Genomic DNA, 23,615 nt, shown 5'->3' on the forward strand with positions numbered 1-23,615 from the left:
GAGCTTACACCCTAAGGTCCCTAGCTCACATTCATACACATACTAGGGCCAATTTAGAAGCCAACTAACCTACCAGCATGTCTATTGACTAGCCCCTTCCCCCGCTCTCCATCCTGAAACATCCCCCGTAGAAGCCTGGGGGAGAGGAGAGCAGGGAACCAAGTAGCACTGTGGAAGGGGGGATGTATAACACTGGGGGAAGCCAGGGCAGTAGGGGAACCAGCACCGCAACGACTAATTAGGGTGTGCCAAGGCACACCTGGCACACCCTCTGCACATGCCTACGGTGGTAATATGGATTTAGTCTTTTGAAGCAATTGGCATGTTTTAATAAAGGCTGAATGTATACTTACTTCACAATGGGTCCATACCATGTTTCCTTTTAATGGTGATGCTTCATGGTGGCGGACGGGATCTATGTTGAAGATGCAGTTCATACCAGGAGGCCTTGTGATGTGGATTGAGTTTGAGGGTTATCAATCATTTATAGTCTAATGGTCCATTCCCCCTGGTAAGAGGCTCTTTGAATTAGGTGGTGCATGGTGGTGGAAGCACTGCTTTTACATTGAGAGGCAGAAGTGCAGAGACACCTTGAGTTAATGTATGAACTGTCACACATCAAAGAATCCCAGATTGTGCAAGTTTTTATGAGCTTTTGGCACAAAGCACTTGCACTTATATTTCATATGGTATAAATATATATATATATATATATATATATATATATATATATATATATATATATATATATATATATATATATATATATATATATACACACAGTATCTCACAAAAGTGAGTACAGACCTCACAATTTGGAAATATTTTATTATATCTTTTCATGTGACAACACTGAAGAAATTACACTTTGCTACAATGTAAAGTAGTGAGTGTACAGCTTGTATAACAGTTTAAATTTGCTGTCCCCCCAAAACAACTAAACACACAGCCATTAATGTCTAAACCGCTGGAAATGAAAGTGAGTACACCCCTAAGTGAAAATCTCCAAATCGGGCCCAAATTGTCAATATTTTGTGTGGCCACCATTTTTTTCCAGCACTGCCTTAAGCCTCTTGGGCATGGAGTTCACCAGAGCTTCACAGGTTGTCACTGGAGTCCTCTACCACTCTTTCATGATGATATCACAAGGCTGGTGGATGTTAGAGACCTTGTTCTCCTACACCTTCCTTTGAGGATGCCCCACAGATGCTCAATGAGGTTTAGGTCTGGAGAAATGCTTGGCCAGTCCATCACCTTTACCCTCAGCTTCTTTAGCAAGGCAGTGGTCGTCTTGGAGGTGTGTTTGGGGTCGTTTTCATGTTGGAATACTGCCCTGTGGCCCAATCTCCAAAGTTATTTTGAGGGGACAGCAAATGTACACTGTTATACAAGCTGTAAACTCACTACTTTACATTGTAGCAAAGTGTCATTTACTCAGTGTTGTCATATGAAAAGGTATAATGAAATATTTACAAAAATATGAGGGGTGTACTCACTTTTGTGAGATAATATATATATATATATATATATATATATATATATATATATATATATATATATATATATATACAGTAAACCCCCGCTCCATCGCGGTTCAGTTTTTGCGGTCCCGGTATATTGCGTTTTTTTTGTAATGTTATTTTACTATATAAATCATTACAAATGAAATATTTTTGTGTTTTCCATAGCTCTTGCTATGTCTCTCAGTATCTTTTTATGTGTTTAAATTGCTTCTATTCTTCTTGCTTCTATGCTTCGTGCTTCTATTGTTTTAAAAGTGTGTTTAAAGACCTTAAAATGCTTTTACACGTACAGTGACAGTAAAAAAAAACATGCCTACAATGCATTTCAATAGGGTTTTTCTATTTCGCGGATTTTCACTTTTCGCGGCTGGGTCCAGAATGTAACCCCAGCAATGGAGGGGGTTTACTGTATATACATATATATATATATATATATATATATATATGTAAATATATATATATATATATATATATATATATATATATATTTTTTTTTTTTTTTTTTTTTTTTATACATATGAATGGTGTTTATTTATAATGTTCTTTGAGAATTTAGTGCTGCTTTAAAGTATTTAGACATTCAAGTGTACTTGTGCCAACCTCATCCAAGAAAAGGTATTTTCAGGGTCAGCTTTGTATTCAAATTCCCTGGTAGCCCCTACAACCAGAGAGCTCCACACTAGTAAGTCAATGTCCTGCCCTGTTCCCCTCCAACCTCCATGCCTCCTTATTTCCACATCACTATGATGATAACCTTACTGACTAACAATAAAACATGGAAGACTCCAATTTCCAGGGTTGCAGGGCAAACTAGGAGAAGGCTCACTCTGCCTACGGTCACAAAAGATGCCCACCACTTGACACCAGTGGCTGCTTGGAAAACCAGAAGAGGTTTGTTTTAAGACATAGCCCCCAACCAGTTTAAAAGCTACATGTTGCTTTTGGCTAACATTAATGTGGTTCTCTACTGTCTCCCTAAGGCTGGGTTCACACCTACATCTGCGACTGAACGCGCATGAGAGTTCCAGCACATGGCATTTAGGGCAGCCCATTCATTGCAATGGGCTGGCCCACAAGTGAGAAATGCAGAAAAGAAATTGTAATGGCTAGACTGCTGGGTCAGAGCAACTCGAAAACGGCAGCTCTTGAGGGATGTTCCCAGTCTCAGGTGGTTAGGACTGACCAAAAATGGTTCAATAAGGAGAACAGGCAAAACAGCAAAAGATGTAGCTGAAGATGAGGGGGTCCTCGAAATGTGTCCTGTGACCCCACTTTTACAGGAGACCATTGTTCACTTTGAGCTGTCCTTGGGATTGTGCAAGCCGAGCAGGAGCAGCAGAGATTTCTGGCATCTGGCCCAGCTCTTCACCCTTCAGCTGGTCACACAGTGATCCAGACACTGTGGCTGCTCATCCATCCTTTCCTTGTGACTGTGTTGTGTGTTGAGGGGGCTCTTTCTCGTGGACTATATGCGCTCTTTCACATTTTTGTTTTTGTGAGTATATAATATGTTGTTTTTAAAGAGGTTGTAAACCCACTTCACAAACTTTTACCTATAGGTGCTATAATTATCTCCTAAACATTTTAGGAGATATTTAGAGTGCACACTGCCGATGATGTCATCGGCGCATGCGCTCTAAAGGAACGGCCACCCGTGCCGCTCCTTCAAAACCCAGTGCCGTGAACGGCGGCTCCTGCGCGCACGCGCGGGAGTGATGTAATCGCGCCTCCGGCCAATCAGATGGCCGGAGGACGCGAACCCGGAAACAGGGCGGCCGGACGTGTCGGGCATCTTGTTGCTAAGCAGGCGGCACGGCGGGGCTTCGTTTTAAGGTAAGTACTTCATAATGAGCTAGTATGCGATGCATACTAGCTCATTAAGCCTTTGATCCTATTTCTACCCCAGAGGTCTGGGCTGTTTTCTTCCTTCCCTTGCTTTTTTCAAGACAGCAATAGGATCATGGATGGCTGAGACCCATTGATACATATGAGGAGTGAAGGCAGCTCCATGTAGTCCGATCTAATAAAAAAGCCAAATTGTAATGGCCAGATGACTGGGTTAGAGAAACTACAAGACTGCAGCTCTTGTGGGATGTTCTTGGTCTGCAGTGGTCAGAACCCACTAAAATTAGTCCAAGGAAGGAAAACTGGTGAACTGGCAACAGGGACATGGGCGGTCAAGGCTCATTCATGCTTTCGGGGAACAAAGGCTGGCCTGTGTAGTCTGATCAAATAGAAGAGCTACTGTAGCTCAAATTCTTCAAATAGTTAATGCTGGTTCCGATAGAAAGGTGTCAGAACACCCAGTGCATCACAGTTTGTTGTGTATGGGCTGCGAAGCCGCAGTCTGGTGACGGTGCCCATGCAGACCCATTTCCACAACGAAAAGCTCCTACAATGGTCATGTGAGTATCAAAACTGGAACATGGGGCAACATAAGAAAGTGGCCTGGTCTGATGAGTCAGATTTTCTTATACATCATGTGGATGGCCGGGTGCGTGTGCTTCACTCACCTGGGGAAGAGATGACACCAGGATGCAGTATGGGAAGAAAGCAAGCCAGCAGAGGCAGTGTGAGGATTTGGGAAATGGGAAAGGGAAACATTGGTCATACGGTCCTACTGTTCGTGTAGATGTTACTTGTCATGTACCACCTACCTAAACATTGTTGCTGACCAAGTACACCCCTTCATGGAAACTATGTTACCTGATAGCAGTTGCCTCTTTTAGCAGGATAATGTGCCCTGTCACACTGCAAAAATTGTTAAAAACTGGTTTGGGGAACATGACAACAAGTTTAACCACTTGCCGACTCACTGGAGCTCTACTGCGGCAAAGTGGTTAGTTCCCGCAAACTCCCCTTGTGGGCGGCGCACACGCGCCGCCGGAGGCTCGCTCCCGCTGTATTCATTCACAGCGGGAGTCGGGCCAGGGGAGGAATGGCGGCGATCGCCGCTGCTCTTCCCCGATCGTCGGGGAATCTAGTCTGGAGATCTGCCCGCTTGTATAAACAAAACGGGCGGATCTCCTAAGTGACAGACAGTGACAGATTGCAGGGTTCAGCATAGCTGAACCTGCGATCTGTACCTGTGTCACTCAGTCACCTCACCCCACACACGTTAGTAAGCACCAGGCACACATTAACCCCTCCCTCTCCAATAAAATTAACCCCTTCCCTGCCCGTGTCATTTTTACAGTAACAGTGCATATTTATAGCACTGATTACTGTAGTAATGTCACTGGTACCCCCAAAAGTGTCAAAAATGTCAGTCAAGGGTCCGATCTGTCCGCCGCAATGTCGCAGTCCCGCAAAAAAAAATAGCAGATCACCGCCATTACTCGTTAAAAAAAAAACACAAAAAATTACAGAAATCTTTCCCTTAGTAAACACAATAACTTTTGCGCAAACCAATCAAAATACGCTTATTGTGATTTTTTTTTACCAAACATAGGTATCAGAAAACAAATTGGCCAAAAATGTAAAAAAATTTTGATTTTTAATTTTTTGGGGGGGGAATTTCATATAAAAAAATGTGAAAAATATTGTTATTTTCTCAAAATTTACGCTCTTTCTTGTTTATTGACGCAAAAAGTCGCACAGTGCCAAACCCAAAAAGTGGCCTGGACGTAAGACAGCAAAATCCTCCGGTGGTAAAGTGGTTAATGTGTAGACTTGGCTGCCAAATTCTCCAGGTCTCAATCAAATTGAGCATCTGTGGAATGTGCTGGAAAAACGTTAAATCTATGAAAGCCCCAACTCACACACAGGACTTAAAGTATCTGCTACTGACGACTTCACATATCACAGCATACCTTCAGAGATCTACTGCCTTGATGGGTCATGGCTGTATTTGCGGCAAAAGGTGGACCTACTCAATATTAGGTGGGTGGACATAATGTTACATTGGTGTCTGCTTTATCCTCTCCCAAAATGAACCTGCTGTTTAGGGACTACAATATGCTAAAACCTATTTAAATTTGTGTGCTTACACTGGTTGCATAAAAAAAATAGATTTAGTGATGTGCTAATGTAGAGCTGCATCTATTTTACATTTGCCTGGAGTTCAGCTTAAAAAGGATATGTAAATCCAGAGATATACAGTAAATATCTGAATTTTTAGGCAAATCTTGTCTATTCTTGAAGAAATCTAGCTTATTCTTGCCCTCTCATTCCTTCTGTAATGCCCTTTGGTCAATGAGGCAACCTAGCACATTAAAGGACCAATCAGTAGGGTGGGACTAGGCTCGTTTTTTACAGGAAAAGTTGACATTTGCATGTAGGGGGTGTGCAGCGTGAGCAGCCAGGTGAAATGGAAAACTTGTATTGAAATAATACAGCAACAGTTCACAACAAACGCAGTGGGAAGGGTGCCCAAATGGGTGCGTTCACGATTTCCAATAATGTGAAGAGAGTGGGTATCAGCTGAACTGACAGCATTGTTAATAGAACAGAAATGTGGCCTGGCCATCTTCTGCACAAAGGGGTGAGGTCCAAGGAGTTGCGACTCATCAGAAACTTTTCCCTACCACTAGCACTGTCCCTAACAGACTGGATACCTGTCCATACTCTACTACTCGCAAAATGGCACCAAACCTATGAGCCAGAGTCTTAAAGTGGATATAAACCTATTCTGTAGGCTTTTACCTACAGGTAAGTCTATAATAAGGCTTACCTGTAGGTACTATGAATATCTCCTAAACCTTCATGGTTTTGGAGATATTCACATTTCATGCAGCCGGTGATGTCACCGATGCATGTGCTCTAAAGAGACGGCAGGGCTTTTTTTCAGCAGGAATGTGGGGGAACGCAGTTCCGGCACCTCCAGGACCTCCAGCACTGAATGTATGTAATAGCAAGGGGTGTGGGGTTTGTTGGAGGGTCTCTTGATGCTGGCTGCTTGGGGCTCTATTGTCACTGGTAAGGATCTGTTATTGTGTGAGGGTCTATTAATGCTGCTTGTGAATCTATTGTTGCTGGGGGGTCTTATGTTGTTGAGGTAGAGGTCTATTGTTGGCTTATCTATTGATACTGGTTGCTGGGAGAGCCTTAGTTGCTACTGGAGGGGGTCGAATGTTGCTGGGTGGAGCTTTTGTTGCTGGGTGAGGTATTTTGTTGTGCGTGGGAGGTGGGTAGGGGGTGGAACCAAGGAACAGTGCTCAGAGGTGGGTAGTGGGTGGAGACAAGGCGGGAGTTCCTGTGCCTATTCTCCAAGAAAAAAAGCCCTGAGAGACGGTATACCCATGCTGTCCCTTCAGAGCTCGGTGCCACAGCCCGTGACTCCTGTGCGCATGCGCGGGAGTGACGTCATTGCGGTGTGGCCAATCAGATGGCTGGAGGACACAAACCCCGGAAGGAAGACCGGGTGAAGATGGAAGCGCCTGTCAGAGCTCGCAGCACGGTGGTGAAGGGCTTCTTTCTAAGGCAAGTATTACATAATATGCTAGTATGCGATGCATACTAACAGATAATGCCTTTACTTTAAAAAAATAAAATAGAATTTGGCACGGTTTACTTCCTCTTTAACCACCTAAAGACCAGCTGCCGCAGATATACTGCGGCAGGCTGGCTCTCCCGCGCAAACCGACGTATGGGTACGTCGGCTCGCGGGAGCGGATCTCGGGCGCGTGCACTGCCAGCGGCATGATCGTGCATCCGCTCTCTAGCACCTGGTCTGAGAGCCGCGATGGCTGCCGGGAACCCGGCGATCTCTGCAAGGACTAACAGAAGGCGGTGTGCTATTGTAAACACGGCACACCGCTCATCTGTCACTGATTGAAACTGATTGGGCTCCTGTGTTCCGAAATAACAGCCCTGTTTCCATCCACCAAGTCTGGCCCCCACACAGTTAGAATCACCCCCTAGGTACACATTTAACCCTTTTCATCACCCCTGGTGTTAACCCCTTCCCTGCCAGTGTCATTACAGTAACAGTGCATATTTTAGCACTGATTACTGTAGTAATGTCACTGGTCCCCCAAAAGTGTCAAAAATGTCAGTTAGGGGTCCGATCTGTCCGCCGCAATGTTGCAGTCCCGCTAAAAATTGCAGATTGCTGCCATTACTAGTAAAAAGACATAAATAAAAAAAATGACATAAATCTTTCCCCTAGTTTTAGACGTGATAACTTTTGCGCAAACCAATCAAAATATGCTTATTGTGGTTTTTTTTTTACCAAAAATATGTGGAAAAATACAAATTGGCCCAAAATTATGAAAAAATCTGATTTAAATTTTTTGTTTTTAATGGGAATGTTATGTAGCAGAAAGTGAAAAATATAGCTTTTTTTCAAAATTGACACATTTTTTTGTTTATAGCGCATAATCAAAAACCGCAGAGGTGATCAAATACCACCAAAAGAAAGCCCCGTTTGTAGGGAAAAAAGGACATCAATTTTATTTGGGTACAGTGTCGCACGACCGCGCAGTTGTCAGTTAAAATAACACAGTGCCGAATCGCAATAAATGGCCTGGTCATTAAGTGGACAAATCCTTCCGGTCCAGAAGTGGTTAAATTGGCAGCCATTTTGGGTTAGGCAGAGCCTAACCCATGGGGCAGCAGCATCCAACTGGATCACTTCCCCATTTACCCAGAAAACCACTTCTTCCTCTCCAGCTACAGGGCTGCTGTGACGAGCACCACCTGTAGTGCAGAAAGTAGACTGCACCTGCCTACATGCATATCAATTAAGTTCTTTATATACAGTGCCTTGCGAAGGTATTCGGCCCCCTTGAACTTTGCCACCTTTTGCCACATTTCAGGCTTCAAACATAAAGATATAAAACTGTAATTTTTTGTGAAGAATCAACAAGTGGGACACAATCATGAAGTGGAACGAAATTTATTGGATATTTCAAACTTTGTTAACAAATAAAAAACTGAAAAATTGGGCGTGCAATTTTTTTTAGCCCCTTTACTTTGAGTGCAGCAATCTCTCTCCAGAAGTTCAGTGAGGATCCCTGAATGATCCAATGTTGACCTGAATGACTAATGATGATAAATAGAATCCACCTGTGTGTAATCAAGTCTCCATATAAATGTACCTGCACTGTGATAGTCTCAGAGGTCCGTTTAAAGCACAGAGAGCATCATGAAGAACAAGGAACACACCAGGCAGGTCCGAGATACTGTTGTGGAGAAGTTTAAAGCCGGATTTGGATACAAAAAGATTTCCCAAGCTTTAAACATCCCAAGGAGCACTGTGCAAGCGATAATATTGAAATGGAAGGAGTATCAGACCACTGCAAATCTACGAAGACCTGGCCGTCCCTCTAAACTTTCAGCTCATACAAGGAGAAGACTGATCAGAGATGCAGCCAAGAGGCCCATGATCACTCTGGATGAACTGCAGAGATCTACAGCTGAGGTGGGAGACTCTGTCCATAGGACAACAATCAGTCGTATACTGCACAAATCTGGCCTTTATGGAAGAGTGGCAAGAAGAAAGCCATTTCTTAAAGATATCCATAAAAAGTGTTGTTTAAAGTTTGCCACAAGCCACCTGGGAGACACACCAAACATGTGGAAGAAGGTGCTCTGGTCAGATGAAACCAAAATCGAACTTTTTGGCAACAATGCAAAACGTTATGTTTGGCGTAAAAGCAACACAGCTCATCACCCTGAACACACCATCCCCACTGTCCAACATGGTGGTGGCAGCATCATGGTTTGGGCCTGCTTTTCTTCAGCAGGGACAGGGAAGATGGTTAAAATTGATGGGAAGATGGATGGAGCCAAATACAGGACCATTCTGGAAGAAAACCTGATGGAGTCTGCAAAAGACCTGAGACTGGGACGGAGATTTGTCTTCCAACAAGACAATGATCCAAAACATAAAGCAAAATCTACAATGGAATGGTTCACAAATAAACATATCCAGGTGTTAGAATGGCCAAGTCAAAGTCCAGACCTGAATCCAATTGAGAATCTGTGGAAAGAACTAAAAACTGCTGTTCACAAACGCTCTCCATCCAACCTCACTGAGCTTGAGCTGTTTTGCAAGGAGGAATGGGCAAAAATTTCAGTCTCTCGATGTGCAAAACTGATAGAGACATACCCCAAGCGACTTACAGCTGTAATCTCAACAAAAGGTGTCGCTACAAAGTATTAACTTAAGGGGGCTGAATAATTTTGTACGCCCAATTTTTCCGTTTTTTTATTTGTTAAAAAAGTTTGAAATATCCAATACATTTCGTTCTACTTCATGATTGTGTCCCACTTGTTGATTCTTCCCAAAAAATTACAGTTTTATATCTTTATGTTTGAAACCTGAAATGTGGCAAAAGGTCGAAAAGTTCAAGGGGGCCAAATACTTTCACTAGGCACTGTATCTGGATGTATTTTTTTTTTCTGGCATGCATTCCTCATATGCTCAGTTTGAATTGTTGCTGTTGTGACAGCTATACTTTAACTTTTTGGAAACACCAAAGAAAAGAACATTGGCTTTTGATGTAAAAGCTGGCATGCCACCCTGGAAGCTTCATAAGTGATTGGACAGACACGCAGCACTCTCTGTTAAAACATTCCCCTTGTCACCAGACACATCCTTTGAGAGAAACAAAATACACTTTGGGCTCGTTCATTTCAGCATTCAGCAAAAAATGCGAATTCATGCAAGTTGGCAAACACCAATTTTTTCCAATCACAACAGTTTTTATTAATGCATATGTGATTCCGGCTCTATTACAGCATATTTTGTATTCCAGTGAATAAAAAAAGTTCTTTCAAATCATTAGCACATCGCTTCTAGGTTGGACGAGCGCTGAAACCTTTATAATGGAAAAAAACAATAACAACGTCTACCCTTTCCTAAAACCTTTATTGCAGATTGAAATAAACCTATCAGGAGAAAACATTTTTTGCAACTAAATAAAAATGCATAAATGACAGCAAAATCTAGTTAAAAGCTAACTCGGCTATTGTACCCTTCTCTGGCACTGATCCATGAAGAGGAGAAAGGCTTTAATGGAACCGTTTTGGATGAGATCCTAATGAATGGTGCAAGTGTCAAGACACAGGGAGCCCAATGTATCATTCTTGTTTATATGAGTCGGTAAAAGCTTTATTAGTGAAAATAAAAGCTTAATAGATCCCATTGGGCCTTATTTAGTTTAAAAGTTGTCAGAGACTGACCTCTTGGTCATGTAACTTTGTTCATTAATAAAATGATATGCAGATCTAAGAAATACTTCATAATAAATACTTATTCATACATTTCTTATGTTCTTATGTAAGCTCGGTAATTCAACGCTGTCTCCATAAGTGCTTAGTGATCGGGAAATAAGTAAGGGCAATGAAGACCAGACCATAAACACTCATGGAGCAATTTATTAGCAACACCCAATGTACCCTATTAATTTTATTATCCAATCAGCCAATCATGTGGTTGCATTGTAATGCGTTAAAGTACCATGAAGGTCCCTTTCACACCTGTGGACTAATTGGTACCGCCTGTTCGTTTTTCAGGTTGACCCGATCTGACCACCCATTATTATCTATGGAGCAGCAGATGTCACATGTCACCCGCCAGCATCCGATCCGGTCCACTAAGAACAAACGGATGGGGATCTGTTCCTCATCTGTCCGATGGATCGGATCAGATGATAGTCGAATGGAAATGGACAGGCCCCATAGAGAACAGCGGGCTGTGTCTATGTCCGCTCTGCATAGCGGAGCAGACATGGACCTGTCATTCACCTGCTCAGCGGGAATTGGCAGAGAGATCCCCTGTTAAGCAGGCGGATCCGCTTGATGGATTCAGCTCCTTCTGAGAGGGGCCGAAAGGCAAAACTTTTTTTGTTTTGGATAGAGTGGAGAGGGATTAGAACACCTATTAGGTTGCTATTGTTGTCTGTGTCACCCTCTATTTGTCCTGTTTACCATTATCATTATTACTAAAGTGATGGTACAAGAAAATTCCAAATGTTGGGTTGTCCCTAGAAAAGTAATAGAGGAGAAATCTTTAAATTAGTACACTAGTTCTGGTGACCCAGGGGGGCCCCAACAGATTTCCTTAATTTGGGGGGATTTTATCTCACTTCCTCTCTGGCTATGAGACAGGAAGTGAAGGTAAATCTCCCCAATGGGACATAAGTGGCAAATAAAAAAATCTGACAGGAGTTATAACCCTTCCTTATTCTATGAATGAGAAAACGAAAAAGGAAATAGTTTTGCCTATAGTTCTACTTTAAATCATGGAGGTACAGGCCAGAAGTTTCAGTTATTGTTCACATCAAACACCAAAAAAGGAGAAAACATGTGATCTCTGTGATTTTGACTGTGGCGTGATGGCTGGTGCTAAATGGCCTGGTTTGAGTGTTTCTGTAACTGCTGATCTCCTGGGCATCTTACACACACACAACAGTTTCTAGAGCAGTCTTTCTCAAATGTTTTACTCCAGAGGAACCCTGGAAATAATTTTCAGGCCTCAGGGAACCCCTGCTAAAATAATTTAATCGGGGATCATTGAAAAAATGCCCCTTTCATGGGTGGTCAATGGGAAGAATGCCATTTTTACAGACAGCAAAAAAAATCAGTGATGTCATCCCACTGGTTCTGCTAAGTGGCATTGTATGTCTTGTTGAGGAGAGAGGTCAGAGGAGAATGACCAGAGTGGTTCCAGATGACATAAAGACTAGGGTAACTCAAATAACTGCACTTTACAACTGTGGTGAGCTGAGAAAAAACATCTCAGAATGCCAAACATGGTGAACCTTGAGCAGGGGCAGACTGGCAACTTTCAGCCCAGGGGGCAAGTAGAAACCAGAGGCCCATGGTGCAGTGACTCGGCCCCACTCTCCCTCTTCCCGTCTTCCTCCTGACCCCCATTCCAAGCTGAAGCCCTGCTCCAGGTACTCTTTACTCACCAGCTGAATCTGGGTTCCCAACCTGGCCAGCGGGGGATGGTTGGGGGGAGCTGGGGCAGCTGGGTTGGGGATGGCCAGGGGAGGAGAGTCTCAGGTAGGGCATGGAATCGGCCTCTGCTCAGACAGAGTTTACACCATCCATGCTGGGGGGGGGCCTGCACTCTGTCCTTGTCTTCAACCCGCACTCAGTAGGTCAGCAGTGGGGAATTTTTACTTCTCTTCACCAGGAATCCTTTAGGTATGTCTGTGGCAGAAGGGGTGCAGCCTTTTTGCAGGACATCAGAGCGGCCCAGGGGGCATTTTCCCTCTTGCCCCCTGGCCCCGTCCTCCCCTGACCTTGAGGATGATGGGTGAGAACATTGGAAGACCAACCTGGATTCCACTTCTGTCAGCCAAAAGCAAAAAGTTGAGGAAGCAGTGGGCAAAGGCTCACCAAAACTGGAGAGTTGAAGACTGGAAAAAAATAACCTACAGTTGTCTGACTGCCTGTTTTCTGCTAAGCAGTGTTGGGGGTAACTAGTTACAAAGTAACTGATTACAGTAACTACATTACTTTTTTTGGTAACTAAGTAAAGTAACTAGTTACAATACTAATATTGGTAACTACACTACTTTACTAGGCTATAGGAAGTAACTACACTACTTTACTAGACTATAGGAACGTGCTTTCCTGCGTTACCCAAGCCGTGCGATACAATCGTTATTTCGAAGAATAGAGAGGGATGAAGTTTATGACTTTTTGTTGCACTTTATGTTTTATTCTGTTTTTTCAGGTTTTGTTCTCATGTTTCCCAAAGCCTGTGTTTATACAATAAACTCTATGCAGAAAGAGTGTCATGTATCTTCTTCTACACGGTCAATTAAGAAAGAGGAAAGTAAAGTAATAAGTAGTGAAGTTACTTTTCAAATGCAGTAACTAATAAAGTAATCTCATTACAATTTACAGAAGTAACTAGTAACTAGTTACATTTTTTGAGTAACTACCCCAACACTGCTGCTAAGGCACACAAATGGAAAGCCAGTCACTGGATCTGAACCCAATAGTATTTCTTTTGAATGGGGTAGAAAGGAAGATTTTCAGTAATATTGTGCAGCTGACAAATCTCCAGAAACTGTACGATACAATCATGTCAACATGATGTTAAATCTCAAAAGGAATGTACATGGAATGTAGAATCCATGCAACAAAGAATGGAGGTTTTTTAAAAAGAAAAGTTACCCAATAATACCATAATGATTGTAATGGTAATCTTGGTAAGTGTATGTCAGTGGATAGCCAAGATAAATGTCTTGTATACATTGGGATAAAGGCAGTCATGTATCTGCTCATGTTTTGGGCAAGGGAAATCACAGGTACAGTGTGCCTCACCACCTCTCTTTTCATGGTGATAGTCAGGACCAATGCATAGGAACAGCAGACACGACAATGTCCTAAGGTGAACATATTTTTAAATGTATTAAAACATTTTTTATATGGATGAAGTCTATAATAAGTGATTGTAAAATAAAGATTTTATAAAAGTAGCCTATAAAGCATAGCAAATCTGGGTAGAATTTAGCCCAGAACCACATAGGGGCTTGATGTATTGCTATATAAAAATACCAATTATGTGGAACTCCTGTATATTTTGTAAAAATCTTTAATCACTTTGGTTTTTACCAGACTGTACAGGAGCTTTCCCGGGTTCAGTCAGTACAGTTCTCCTTTTCTAACAGACAATCGGTTAATATGTCATATCTTAATAAACATTTCAGTTACTTACATTTCTTGCAGTTGCGGGTTGTTTGAGAATACGTTGGCCTCTATTGATTTCAAGTCATAATTTTCAGATATTTCTCTGTATAATAAATGTACGGCAGGAAGGTTAAACATTGTTTTTTGAACAGACAGAAAAATGATCTCATAATTTAAATAAAGATAGACTACTGACTCATCTAACACATGTATATCTATTTTAATTCTGTGGTCAAAAGTTAAGATAATACATTTATTTCCATATTATATTTCAATTATTTCTAGCCTACTCCTATTACCCTGAATAATTGCAAAGTTTGTAAATGTACTTATTGACACTCCCCACACATTTACTTTATTTTCTGTGACACATAGTCACTATGCCCTGTGAGCAGCACTGGTGTATTTAGGTTTTGTGCTGCCCTAGGCCTGACTAAACCTGTGCACCCTCTAATTTAAATATGACCCACCCCTTCCTGTAAAGACCACACCCCGTCCTGTTTATGACCCACCCTGTCATATGTATACCACAGACCACAACCACAGTCTATCAGTGCCCATCAGTGTAGCCTTATCAGTCCCCATAAGTTCAGCCTTATCAGTGCCCATCAGTGCAGCCTTATCAGTGACCATCAGCACAGCCTTATCAGTGACCATCAGCACAGCCTTATCAGTGCCCACCTGTGCAGCCTCATTACTGCCCATCAGTGCGGCCTCATCAGTGGCCATCAGTACAGCCCCATCAGTGGCCACCAGTTCAGCCTTTAAGTGCCCATTAGTGCAAGCATATCAGTGCATCATAGCAGTGCCCATCAGTGGTGCCTTATCAGTGTAACCCCATCAGTGCAGCTTATCAGTGCCGTCTCATCAGTGGCCATCAGCGCAGCCACATCTGTGGCCATCGGTGCAGCCTATTAGTGCCCATCAGTGCAACATATCAGTGCCCATCAGGGCAGCATATCAGTGCAGCCCCATCAGTGAAGCTTATCAGTGCCACCTTGTACCCCTCAGTGCAGCCTCGTCAGTGCCTCATATTAGATTAGGTATTTGGTAATGCCCATATGTGATGCTTCCATGTTTGAAAGAACTGAAATCCAATGAAAAAAAAAAGTGGGTCAGGGACAGTCAGGCTGAAGAGTACAGGTCCTCTGGGCAGGAAATGACGGGGGTTCTGACTTGTTGCAGCTTCGAATGCACACTGGGCTCCATTCACAAAGCGGTATCTTCCCGCATCCGAGTTTTGTCAAAAAGTTTTTTTTTTTAGTGTAAAAAAGACCGTAGGCAGTTTTTGACAAGCCCTTCCTTTATTAAAAAAAAAAAAAAAAAATGTCCCCTGGTGTAGGTCAATCATCAATCACATTGCCCACTGACCCGAAAAAAAAAGCTCCCCTCCCGACACTGGCTCCCGCTGTCCGACAGCTCTGCTGCCTCCCTGCTGCCATTGGTGACGTCAAATAGGGAAGGAGCCATCTGTTGCTTTTTTTTTTTTTTTTTTTCAGGTTGGTGGTCGCAGTGGGCATTCTGATTGACGATGGATCTACACTGGGGGACCTTTTTTTAATTTTTCTTTTCTTAAAAACTGCCTACTTTTTTTTTACTTTACACTTTTTTTTGGGTGAATGAGTAGGGGTACTAAGTAGGGGGCTTCCAGATTCAGGTAAGCTCCCTGTCCGAAGACCTCCACAACCACCTGCCAGGGTTGTGGGGAAGAGGCCCTCAACATGGGGACAAGGTTCTGTGGAGAAAGGGGGCAGAGCCCCCCCTGCCCCAAAGCACCCCTCCATTTTGAGGGCATGTGGCCTAGTATTATTCAGGAGGGGGCGCTTGCTTTTTCTCCCCCCCCCCCCTATGCCTTTTCTGGCCTGCCAGGCTGCATGCTCAGATAAGGGTCTGGCATGGATTTTGGGGGGATCCTCACACCATTTTTGTTTTTTCATTTTGGAATGAGTTTCCCCTCAAAATCCATGCCAGACCTGAAGGACCTTGTATGTATTGGGGGGGGAGCAAGAGGTTTATTTTCTTAAAGTGCTTGTAAAGGCTCAAGGTTTATTACCTGCATGCATTTTATGCATGCAGGTAAAAAAATCTTCTTGTGTTACAGCATCTCCAACCTCCCTAATATTTACCTGAGCCCCATCTCATTCCAGCAATGTGCATGAGTGCCCAGGCTCTCTGGGGAAACTCCCACCTCATTGGCTGAGACAGAAGCGGGGGCTATTGGTTCCCAGTCACATCCAGTGAGCCAATGAGGAGAGAAAGGCGGGGGCTGAGCACAGAGCAGTGGCTTGGGTGCCCCAAAAGTGAGCTGTTGGCTGTGGGGGCAGAAGGCAGGAGGGAGAAGCCAGGGGTGCCAGCAGCGGGCCCGAGAAGAGGAGGATTTGGGCTGATCTGTGCAAAACCACAGCACAGAGCAGGTAGGCATGACATTTTTGGTATTTAAAAAAAAAAATTTAATATTGCTTTAATTTTTCATTGCCGGCATTTCTTGCAAATCGCAATAAGCATATTTTGATTGGTTTGAGCAAAAGTTATCGCGTTTACTAACTACGGGAAATATTTATGTTTTTATTGTTTTTTTTACTGGTAATGGCAGCGATCTGCGATTTTTTTGCGGGACTGCGACATTGCGGCGGACAGATCTGACCCCTAACTGACACTTTTGGGGGTACCAGTGACATTACTACAGTAATCAGTGCTAAAAATATGCACTGTTACTGTAAAAATGACACTGGCAGGGAAGGGGTTAACAGTATGGGTGATCAAGGGGTTAAATGTGTCCCCAGGGGCGTGATTCTAACTGTGGGGGGGGCGTGGCTTGTGAAGTCATCACAGAGATATACGATCGTTTATAGCAGGATCACATAGCCTCTGTGATCACCTCAGGGAGAATGACGGATGGCTGTGTTTACATCAGCCGCCTGTCCTTCTCTGTCGGGGGGGGGGGGAGATTGCGAGTGGCCGGCGGCCACCTGTCACATGTACTGGCTCCCCGGCTGACGAGCAGGGGTGGGAGCGCACTGCCGGCGGCATGCGCTCGCCCCCTAGAGTCTCCTGAGTGAGCGACGTAGTACTACATCGGTTTGCCCAGGAGCGGAGGGGGTTCGTCAAGTGGTTAAGGACAACGGCAGCCACTCGCTCCTTAACAACCAGTACACATTTCAGAAAAACCATATGCCTTGATCACAAATTAATTAACACATATATTTAATTATTTATTTCCTTCTGTGGATTCAGTTTGATGCCTGTTCATGTGGTATCTACCGAGCATTTTTAGCGTTTTACGGTACATACCGCAGAACAGTACAGTGAATTGACAATTTCAGGATTGTGTGCGGTATTTAGGGAAAATGTGTCTGGACACCTACAAACCACATGAGATCTGTAAAATAACAATATCTCTCCTGCGCTCAAATGGTATGCGGGAAGGCGGTTTTATGACACAAATTAAGTGGTCTTGCTGCCCCCCTCAGGACCAAGGGTATCCAAAAGGCACAACAAGAAAACAACAAGAGAAGGGCGCACCGACCTTGTGCATTACCACTTAAAAGTTTATTAAAATCAAAGAAGGGTAGCGTACAATATACTCACAAACGTAGCATATGAACAAGCATATAGGAAATGGGCACCGCTCACTTCCAGGACACTTCTCTACTGCTGGATAGCGTGATGGCGTCCTCAAAACCTGATGTGGCTTACGCGTTTCGAGGGCAGACCCTCTTCCTCAGAGCCAAAATCGCCACTCGATCGCAATTTTGGCTCTGAGGAAGAGGGTCCTCCCTCGAAACACGTAAGCTACATCAGGTTTTGAGGATGCCATCATGCTATTTAGCAGTAGAGAAGTGTCCTGGAAGCGAGCGGTGCCCATTTCCTATATGCTTGTTCATATGCTACGTTTGTGAGTATATTGTACGCTACCCTTCTTTGATTTTAATAAACTTTTAAGTGGTAATGCACAAGGTCGGTGCGCCCTTCTCTTGTTGTTTTCCACATGAGATCTGGTTCTGGGAATGGAGCTCACTGTGAGAAGCTCACAGTGTGCAGTGGATTCAGAGTATATAATTCCAGTAAAGGAGAGGAGCCGGTAAAACTGTGAGAGACTGAAAGTAAGGATGGAGTTCATCTTTAAGACATTCAGATACAAGATACCAGATGGGAAGCTACTGTAAAAAGATTGGGTTGTCAAATGTGTCCTACACAAGTCTGCACATCCAGTTTGTTCTACTTGCTGTATATTTGTATCTGTATAAATGTTATATAAATCAGCTGCACCCTTGCAAAACAGCAGCCTTTCAGCTATATGACATTGTAATATAGTCTGTAGGCAAAAATACCACCAACGTATTTTCCATCGAGCAAATGACAAACATTGTATTTATCACATAAACTGGCAGGTGTTGACATTTCTGTGAAATATTACACTTTGCCTCATTACTAAGGGTTTCTGTACAGCACAGATTTCTTTTTCTTATCACCCACAGATACTTTCTTGAAGAAAAAACTAAAGTTTATTCTTTTTAACTTAAATGACTTAAAACTTTCATGTAGGTGTGTCACTGACACAGTCATTAGTGTCATAAGTTTAGACAGACGGTGAAATCATTTGTGTCTGTCACGGGAAGGACCTTTAGCCAAAAGTGATTATTTTTGACAATTATATTATTTTATTTTACAATATTCTGCAAAATCTACAGAAAGAAATGTACAAATTGAAGCTGAACTCCAGGCAAGTAGCTGTTGAATTTGACATGTGCCAGCTGTTTTACCTGCCAAAGGATTTGAAAATCTGCGCAGCCAGGTTTTTGAACCAAGGACTTGATTTGCAAAGGGGAAAGTGCCAAAAACAGAACATATACAGTTCAGATTTATTTAAATTCAGACTTTTGTATCATAAACATCCAACACATTTCAAGGGTAGCAATTTTCAATTAGGGATTAAGCTGTGTAGAAGGAGTTATTTCCCTTAGGCAGCTCACCCAAGAGTGGTGGCCAAAGGTTGGCTCTTGAGTAGAGACTTGGTGTGCAAGAAGGAAAGCTTCAAAAAAACAGAACATATACAGTTCAGATTTAATTATAGTCAGACTCCTGTATTATAAACCTCCTACACTCTTCAAGGTTAGGCATTTTAAGTTAGGTCTTAGGCTGTGTAGACTGAGGTATTTCCCTACAGGAAGCTCATCCAAGAGTGGTGGCCAAAGGTTGGCTCTTTGCTTGAGTAGAGACTTGGTGTGCAAGGGGGAAAGTGCCAAAAACAGAACATATACAGTTCAGATTTATTTAAATTCAGACTTTTGTATCATAAACATCCAGCACATTTCAAGAATATCAATTTTCAATTAGACCTTAAGCTGTGTAGAGTGAGTTAATTCCCTTAGGCAGCTCACCCAAGAGTGATGGCCAACGGTTGGCTTTTTGCTTGAATAGAGACATAGTGTGCAAGGAAAGTACCAAAATAGAACATATTCAGTTCAGATTTAATTATAAGCAATCTCAAGTATCATAAACATCCAACTCATTTCAAGATTAGGGGTTTTCAGTCAGGTCTGTAGACTGAGGTATTTCCCTACAGGAAGCTCACCCAAGAGTGGTGGCCAAAGGTTGGCTCTTTGCTTGAGTAGAGACTTGGTGTGCAAGGGTAAAAGCATCAAAAACTGAACATATACAATCCAGAATAATTAAATTCAAGCCCATGTATCATAAACATCCAGCACATTTCAGGGGTAGGAATTTTTAGTTATGTCTTAAGCTGTGTAGATGGAGTTATTTCCCTATAGCAGTGTTTCTCAACTCCAGTCCTCAGGGCACACTAACAGGCCAAATTTTAAGTATTACCTTGGGGAGAAGCAGACTAGAATACTGCAATAACTGAGCACCAAATTATATCACCTGTGATATTTTTCAGTTTTCTTGCAAGCCTGGCCTGTTAGTGTGCCCTGAGGACTGGAGTTGAGAAACACTGCCCTATAGGCAGCTCACCCAAGAGTGGTGGGTAAAGCATGGACTTTTGCTTGAGTAGAGACTTAGACCCCGTTCACACAGGGGCGACGCTACTTGCTGGGGTGACCTGTGAAGTCGCGGTGCACAGCGTGCATACCTCGGCGCGACATGCACAGACTTCATATCATTGAAGTCAATGCAGGTCGCCTCCAGGTCGCCCCAAAGTAGTACAGGACCCTTTTTCTAAGTCGGAGCGACTTGTGTTGCTCCTATTAGAACGGGTCCTGTGCTAATCTATGGCAGGCGACCCACTGCGACTTGTCAGGCGACCAAGTCGCCTGACAAGTCGCGCTAGTGTGAACTGGGTCTTAAAGCGGAGTTCCGGGCACAAAAAAGATTTTTTTTTTTTGTGCCCCTCCGCTAGGTATGCCGCACCTGAAAAGGAATTGGATAGTTATTTTTTTGTTTACTCACCTTTTTATTGAAGATCGTAAATACTCACCTATGACAGCTTCCTCCTCCAGCGCCGAGGCTCACCCCGTCACTTCCTGCCTCGCGATGATTCCTGGGAGCTAAACGTCATAGCTCCCAGGAATCAATGCGCCGCACCGGCCCCGCTCGTCATTTCCGCACCGGAAGTGACGAGAGGGGCCGGTGCAGTGCATTCTGGGACACGAAGACGCGGAAGAAGACAGAGAAGCGGACCGCGCCGGCTTCAGCTGCCCACAAAGGAGATGGAAACGCTGTGGAAGAAAATTTCTAAGTAAGTATTTCTTCTAAAAGGTAAGTGCGAACCGGGACAGATCAGAGGCTAGCCATTGTGGAATGTGCTAGCCCTGACTGTCCCGGGGGTATGTTCAGGAAAAAAACGTTTCTCTGCCCGGAACTCCGCTTTAAGTGTGCAAGGAGGAAAGTAGCAAAAACAGAATATATACAGTTAAAATTTAATTCTATTCAGACTCGTGTATCATAAACAGCCAACATATTTTAGGGGTAGCAATCTCCAGTTAGATCTTAAAGGGGTTATAAAGTCAGAACGTTTTTTTTTTTTTTTTTTTATCCTAATGCATTCTATGCATTAGGATAAAAGCCTTCTGTGTGCACCAGCCCCCCTCAGCCCCCCTAACACTTACCTGAGGTCCCTCACTGTCCAGCGATTTTCACGAGTGTCTCAGCTGTCCGAGATTTTCCCTCCTGATTGGCTGAGAAACAGCAGCTGTGCCATTGGCAATCAAAGTCAACTAGCCTATCAGGAGAGAGAGAAAGGGCAGGGCCGGGTCGGGGCTCCATGTCTGAATGGACACAGGGAGCTGTGACTCGGCTTGGGTGCCACGATGTGGGGGAACTCACCAGGAGGGAGGGGCCAGGATCACCGAAGAGGGACCCAAAAAGAGGAGGATCCGGGCTTCTCTGTGCAAATCTACTGCAACAGAGAAGGTAAGTATAACAGGTTTGTTATTTTTATAGGAAAAAAATTGAGACTTTACAATTAATTTAAGCTGTGTAGACAAAGTTGTTTCCCTTAGACAGCACATCTGAATGCGGTGGCCAAAGACTGGCTCTTTTCTTTAGTAGAGAAATGGTGTGCAAGGTAGAAAGCATCAAAAACAGAACATACAGTCCATATTTCTATACTGTATATTCAGGCTCAAATATCAGAAACATTCTACATGTTTTAAGGATAATGTCAGGGAAGAAAAATGCATGTGCACAGGTGCATAGTCCCTGTAAGCCCTATTCGTGGGCATTTGGCAGGTGCGCATTCTCGTACGTGTTTGTGCACGTGCACTAGTGCGCATTGGCACCAGGTGGGCTATTTAAACTGCACTAGTTCCTTGTGTCAGTGCCATTTGGTCTATTAAGTTCCTGAAGCATCTGTTCTTGTGTTGCACTTCCATTGCCGACCCAATCTGCTCCTGACTTTGCCTGAACTCTGCCTGCACTGACCCCTGGCTTGCCTCTGCACACCTGCCTTGTTGTACTGACCCTGGCCTGATTCCCAGCTATTCTTCTGCCTGCCTGCCTGCCTGACTGCTAGTTGCTGACCTGGACTGTCTAACCTTGTTCTTCTTCCTGCACCTGATCCAGCCATAGATGTGCTAGACATCAGTTCCTGCTCTTCTGCCAGTGTGCCACCAGCCAGCTGCTCCTGCCCATACTGATGCACATCAGCATTGTACAGCAGAAGTCATATCATGAGCTCTGGGATTCCCTGTTACTCTACCAGGGCTCCTGAACCAGAGCTGTAAGAGAAGTCTTCCTCTACACTTGGGGATCCATCACCAGGTATGCTACAGATAAGCATTTTCAGTTAGGTCTTAAGATGTGTTGATGGAGTTATTTTCCCATAGGCAGCTCACCCAAGAGTGGTGGCCAAAGGTTGGCTCTTTCCTTGAGTAGGAACATGGCATGCAGGGAGGAAAGTACCATAAACAGAACATATACAGTCCAGAATTTATTATAGATTATTCTATCATAAACATCCAGCAATTTTTAAAGAGTATGAATTTCCAGTGAGGTCTTAACCACCCCCTTCACAAGCCTATTCTGATACTTCGCTCCTACATGTAAAAATCTATTTTATTTTGCTAGAAAATTACTTAGAACCCCCAAACATTAAATATTTTAGCAGAGACCCTATAAAATAAAATGATGGGTGTTGCAATTGTTTATGTCACACGGTATTTGCACAGCGGTCTTTCAAACGCAATTTTTTTTGGGAAATTTCATTAATTAAAAAGAGGAAAACAGTAAGTCAGTCCAATGTTTTTGTATAATGTGAAAGATGATGTTACACTGAGTAAATCGATTCCTAACATGTGTAGCACTACTCCCAAGGGAGCTGCTGGTTACGGGTTCCCCTGGGTTACCATTAGCAACAACAGAACATTCTGACATTTTCCCAAGTGTTTTACCTCAGACAAGAACAAGTCCAGTATCATTGGTTTTTATGTTTTATTTGGAACTTGGATAGGAGAAGGGATGAGTGGGATACTGCAACTGAATAGAACTATGCACAGGAATGGCTTGAATAAATGCTGGTTAACGCTGGTTAACGCTGAGCAATGCTGAGTAGTGCTGCAACTGAGCTAGTCACGGCTAGGCCACTGCTTCACTTTGCCCTTGGCTGAGAAAGGTTTTGCTTAAGCTTCCTGAGGTATACTCTATCCTGAGGCAAGCTGTACTCTGAGGTAGACTGTACTGCGGAACAACTTCAGGGCCCTTCCTGGCGCTCACTTTATCCCTATCTTCAGGGTTTAACTACTTGGCACCCCCTTTTACTGTAACACTCTGAATGAGCTGGTTCCTTCATCCCCTGACTTCTCTAGAGTGGTCCCCTCTTAGGCAGACCCTTAGGCAGGTCCCTCAGTACTCACAATACTGTTTTTCCCAAAGTCCTCTGCCCAACAGCTCCACTGGTAAGCACACTGGATCCTCTGCAGCTCAGCTCCACTCTTGGTCCTTAGGCCGACCACTTGGACCACCTTCCTCACTCTGCAGGAGGAGAGACAGCTGTCCACCTCCTCCTAGGACTTTGCTCCCGCCAAAAGACACCCTGTC

At 43.5% G+C, this 23,615-nt stretch overlaps 1 protein-coding gene across 1 annotated transcript in view; it reads right to left on the reverse strand.

The window, feature by feature from the left end:
* The window catches only part of LOC309551730 (follicle-stimulating hormone receptor-like), a 236,587-nt gene that overhangs the window by 63,823 nt on the left and 149,149 nt on the right, over positions 1-23,615 (reverse strand). The window contains exon 3 of the mRNA XM_082252415.1: positions 14,149-14,223. Within this exon, the coding sequence (XP_082108541.1) occupies positions 14,149-14,223 (75 nt within the window). The remainder of the gene's footprint in view (positions 1-14,148; positions 14,224-23,615) is intronic.

Source organism: Pelophylax lessonae (genome assembly GCF_965119305.1).
Source record: "Pelophylax lessonae genome assembly, chromosome: 3".
Lineage (NCBI taxonomy): Eukaryota > Metazoa > Chordata > Amphibia > Anura > Ranidae > Pelophylax > Pelophylax lessonae.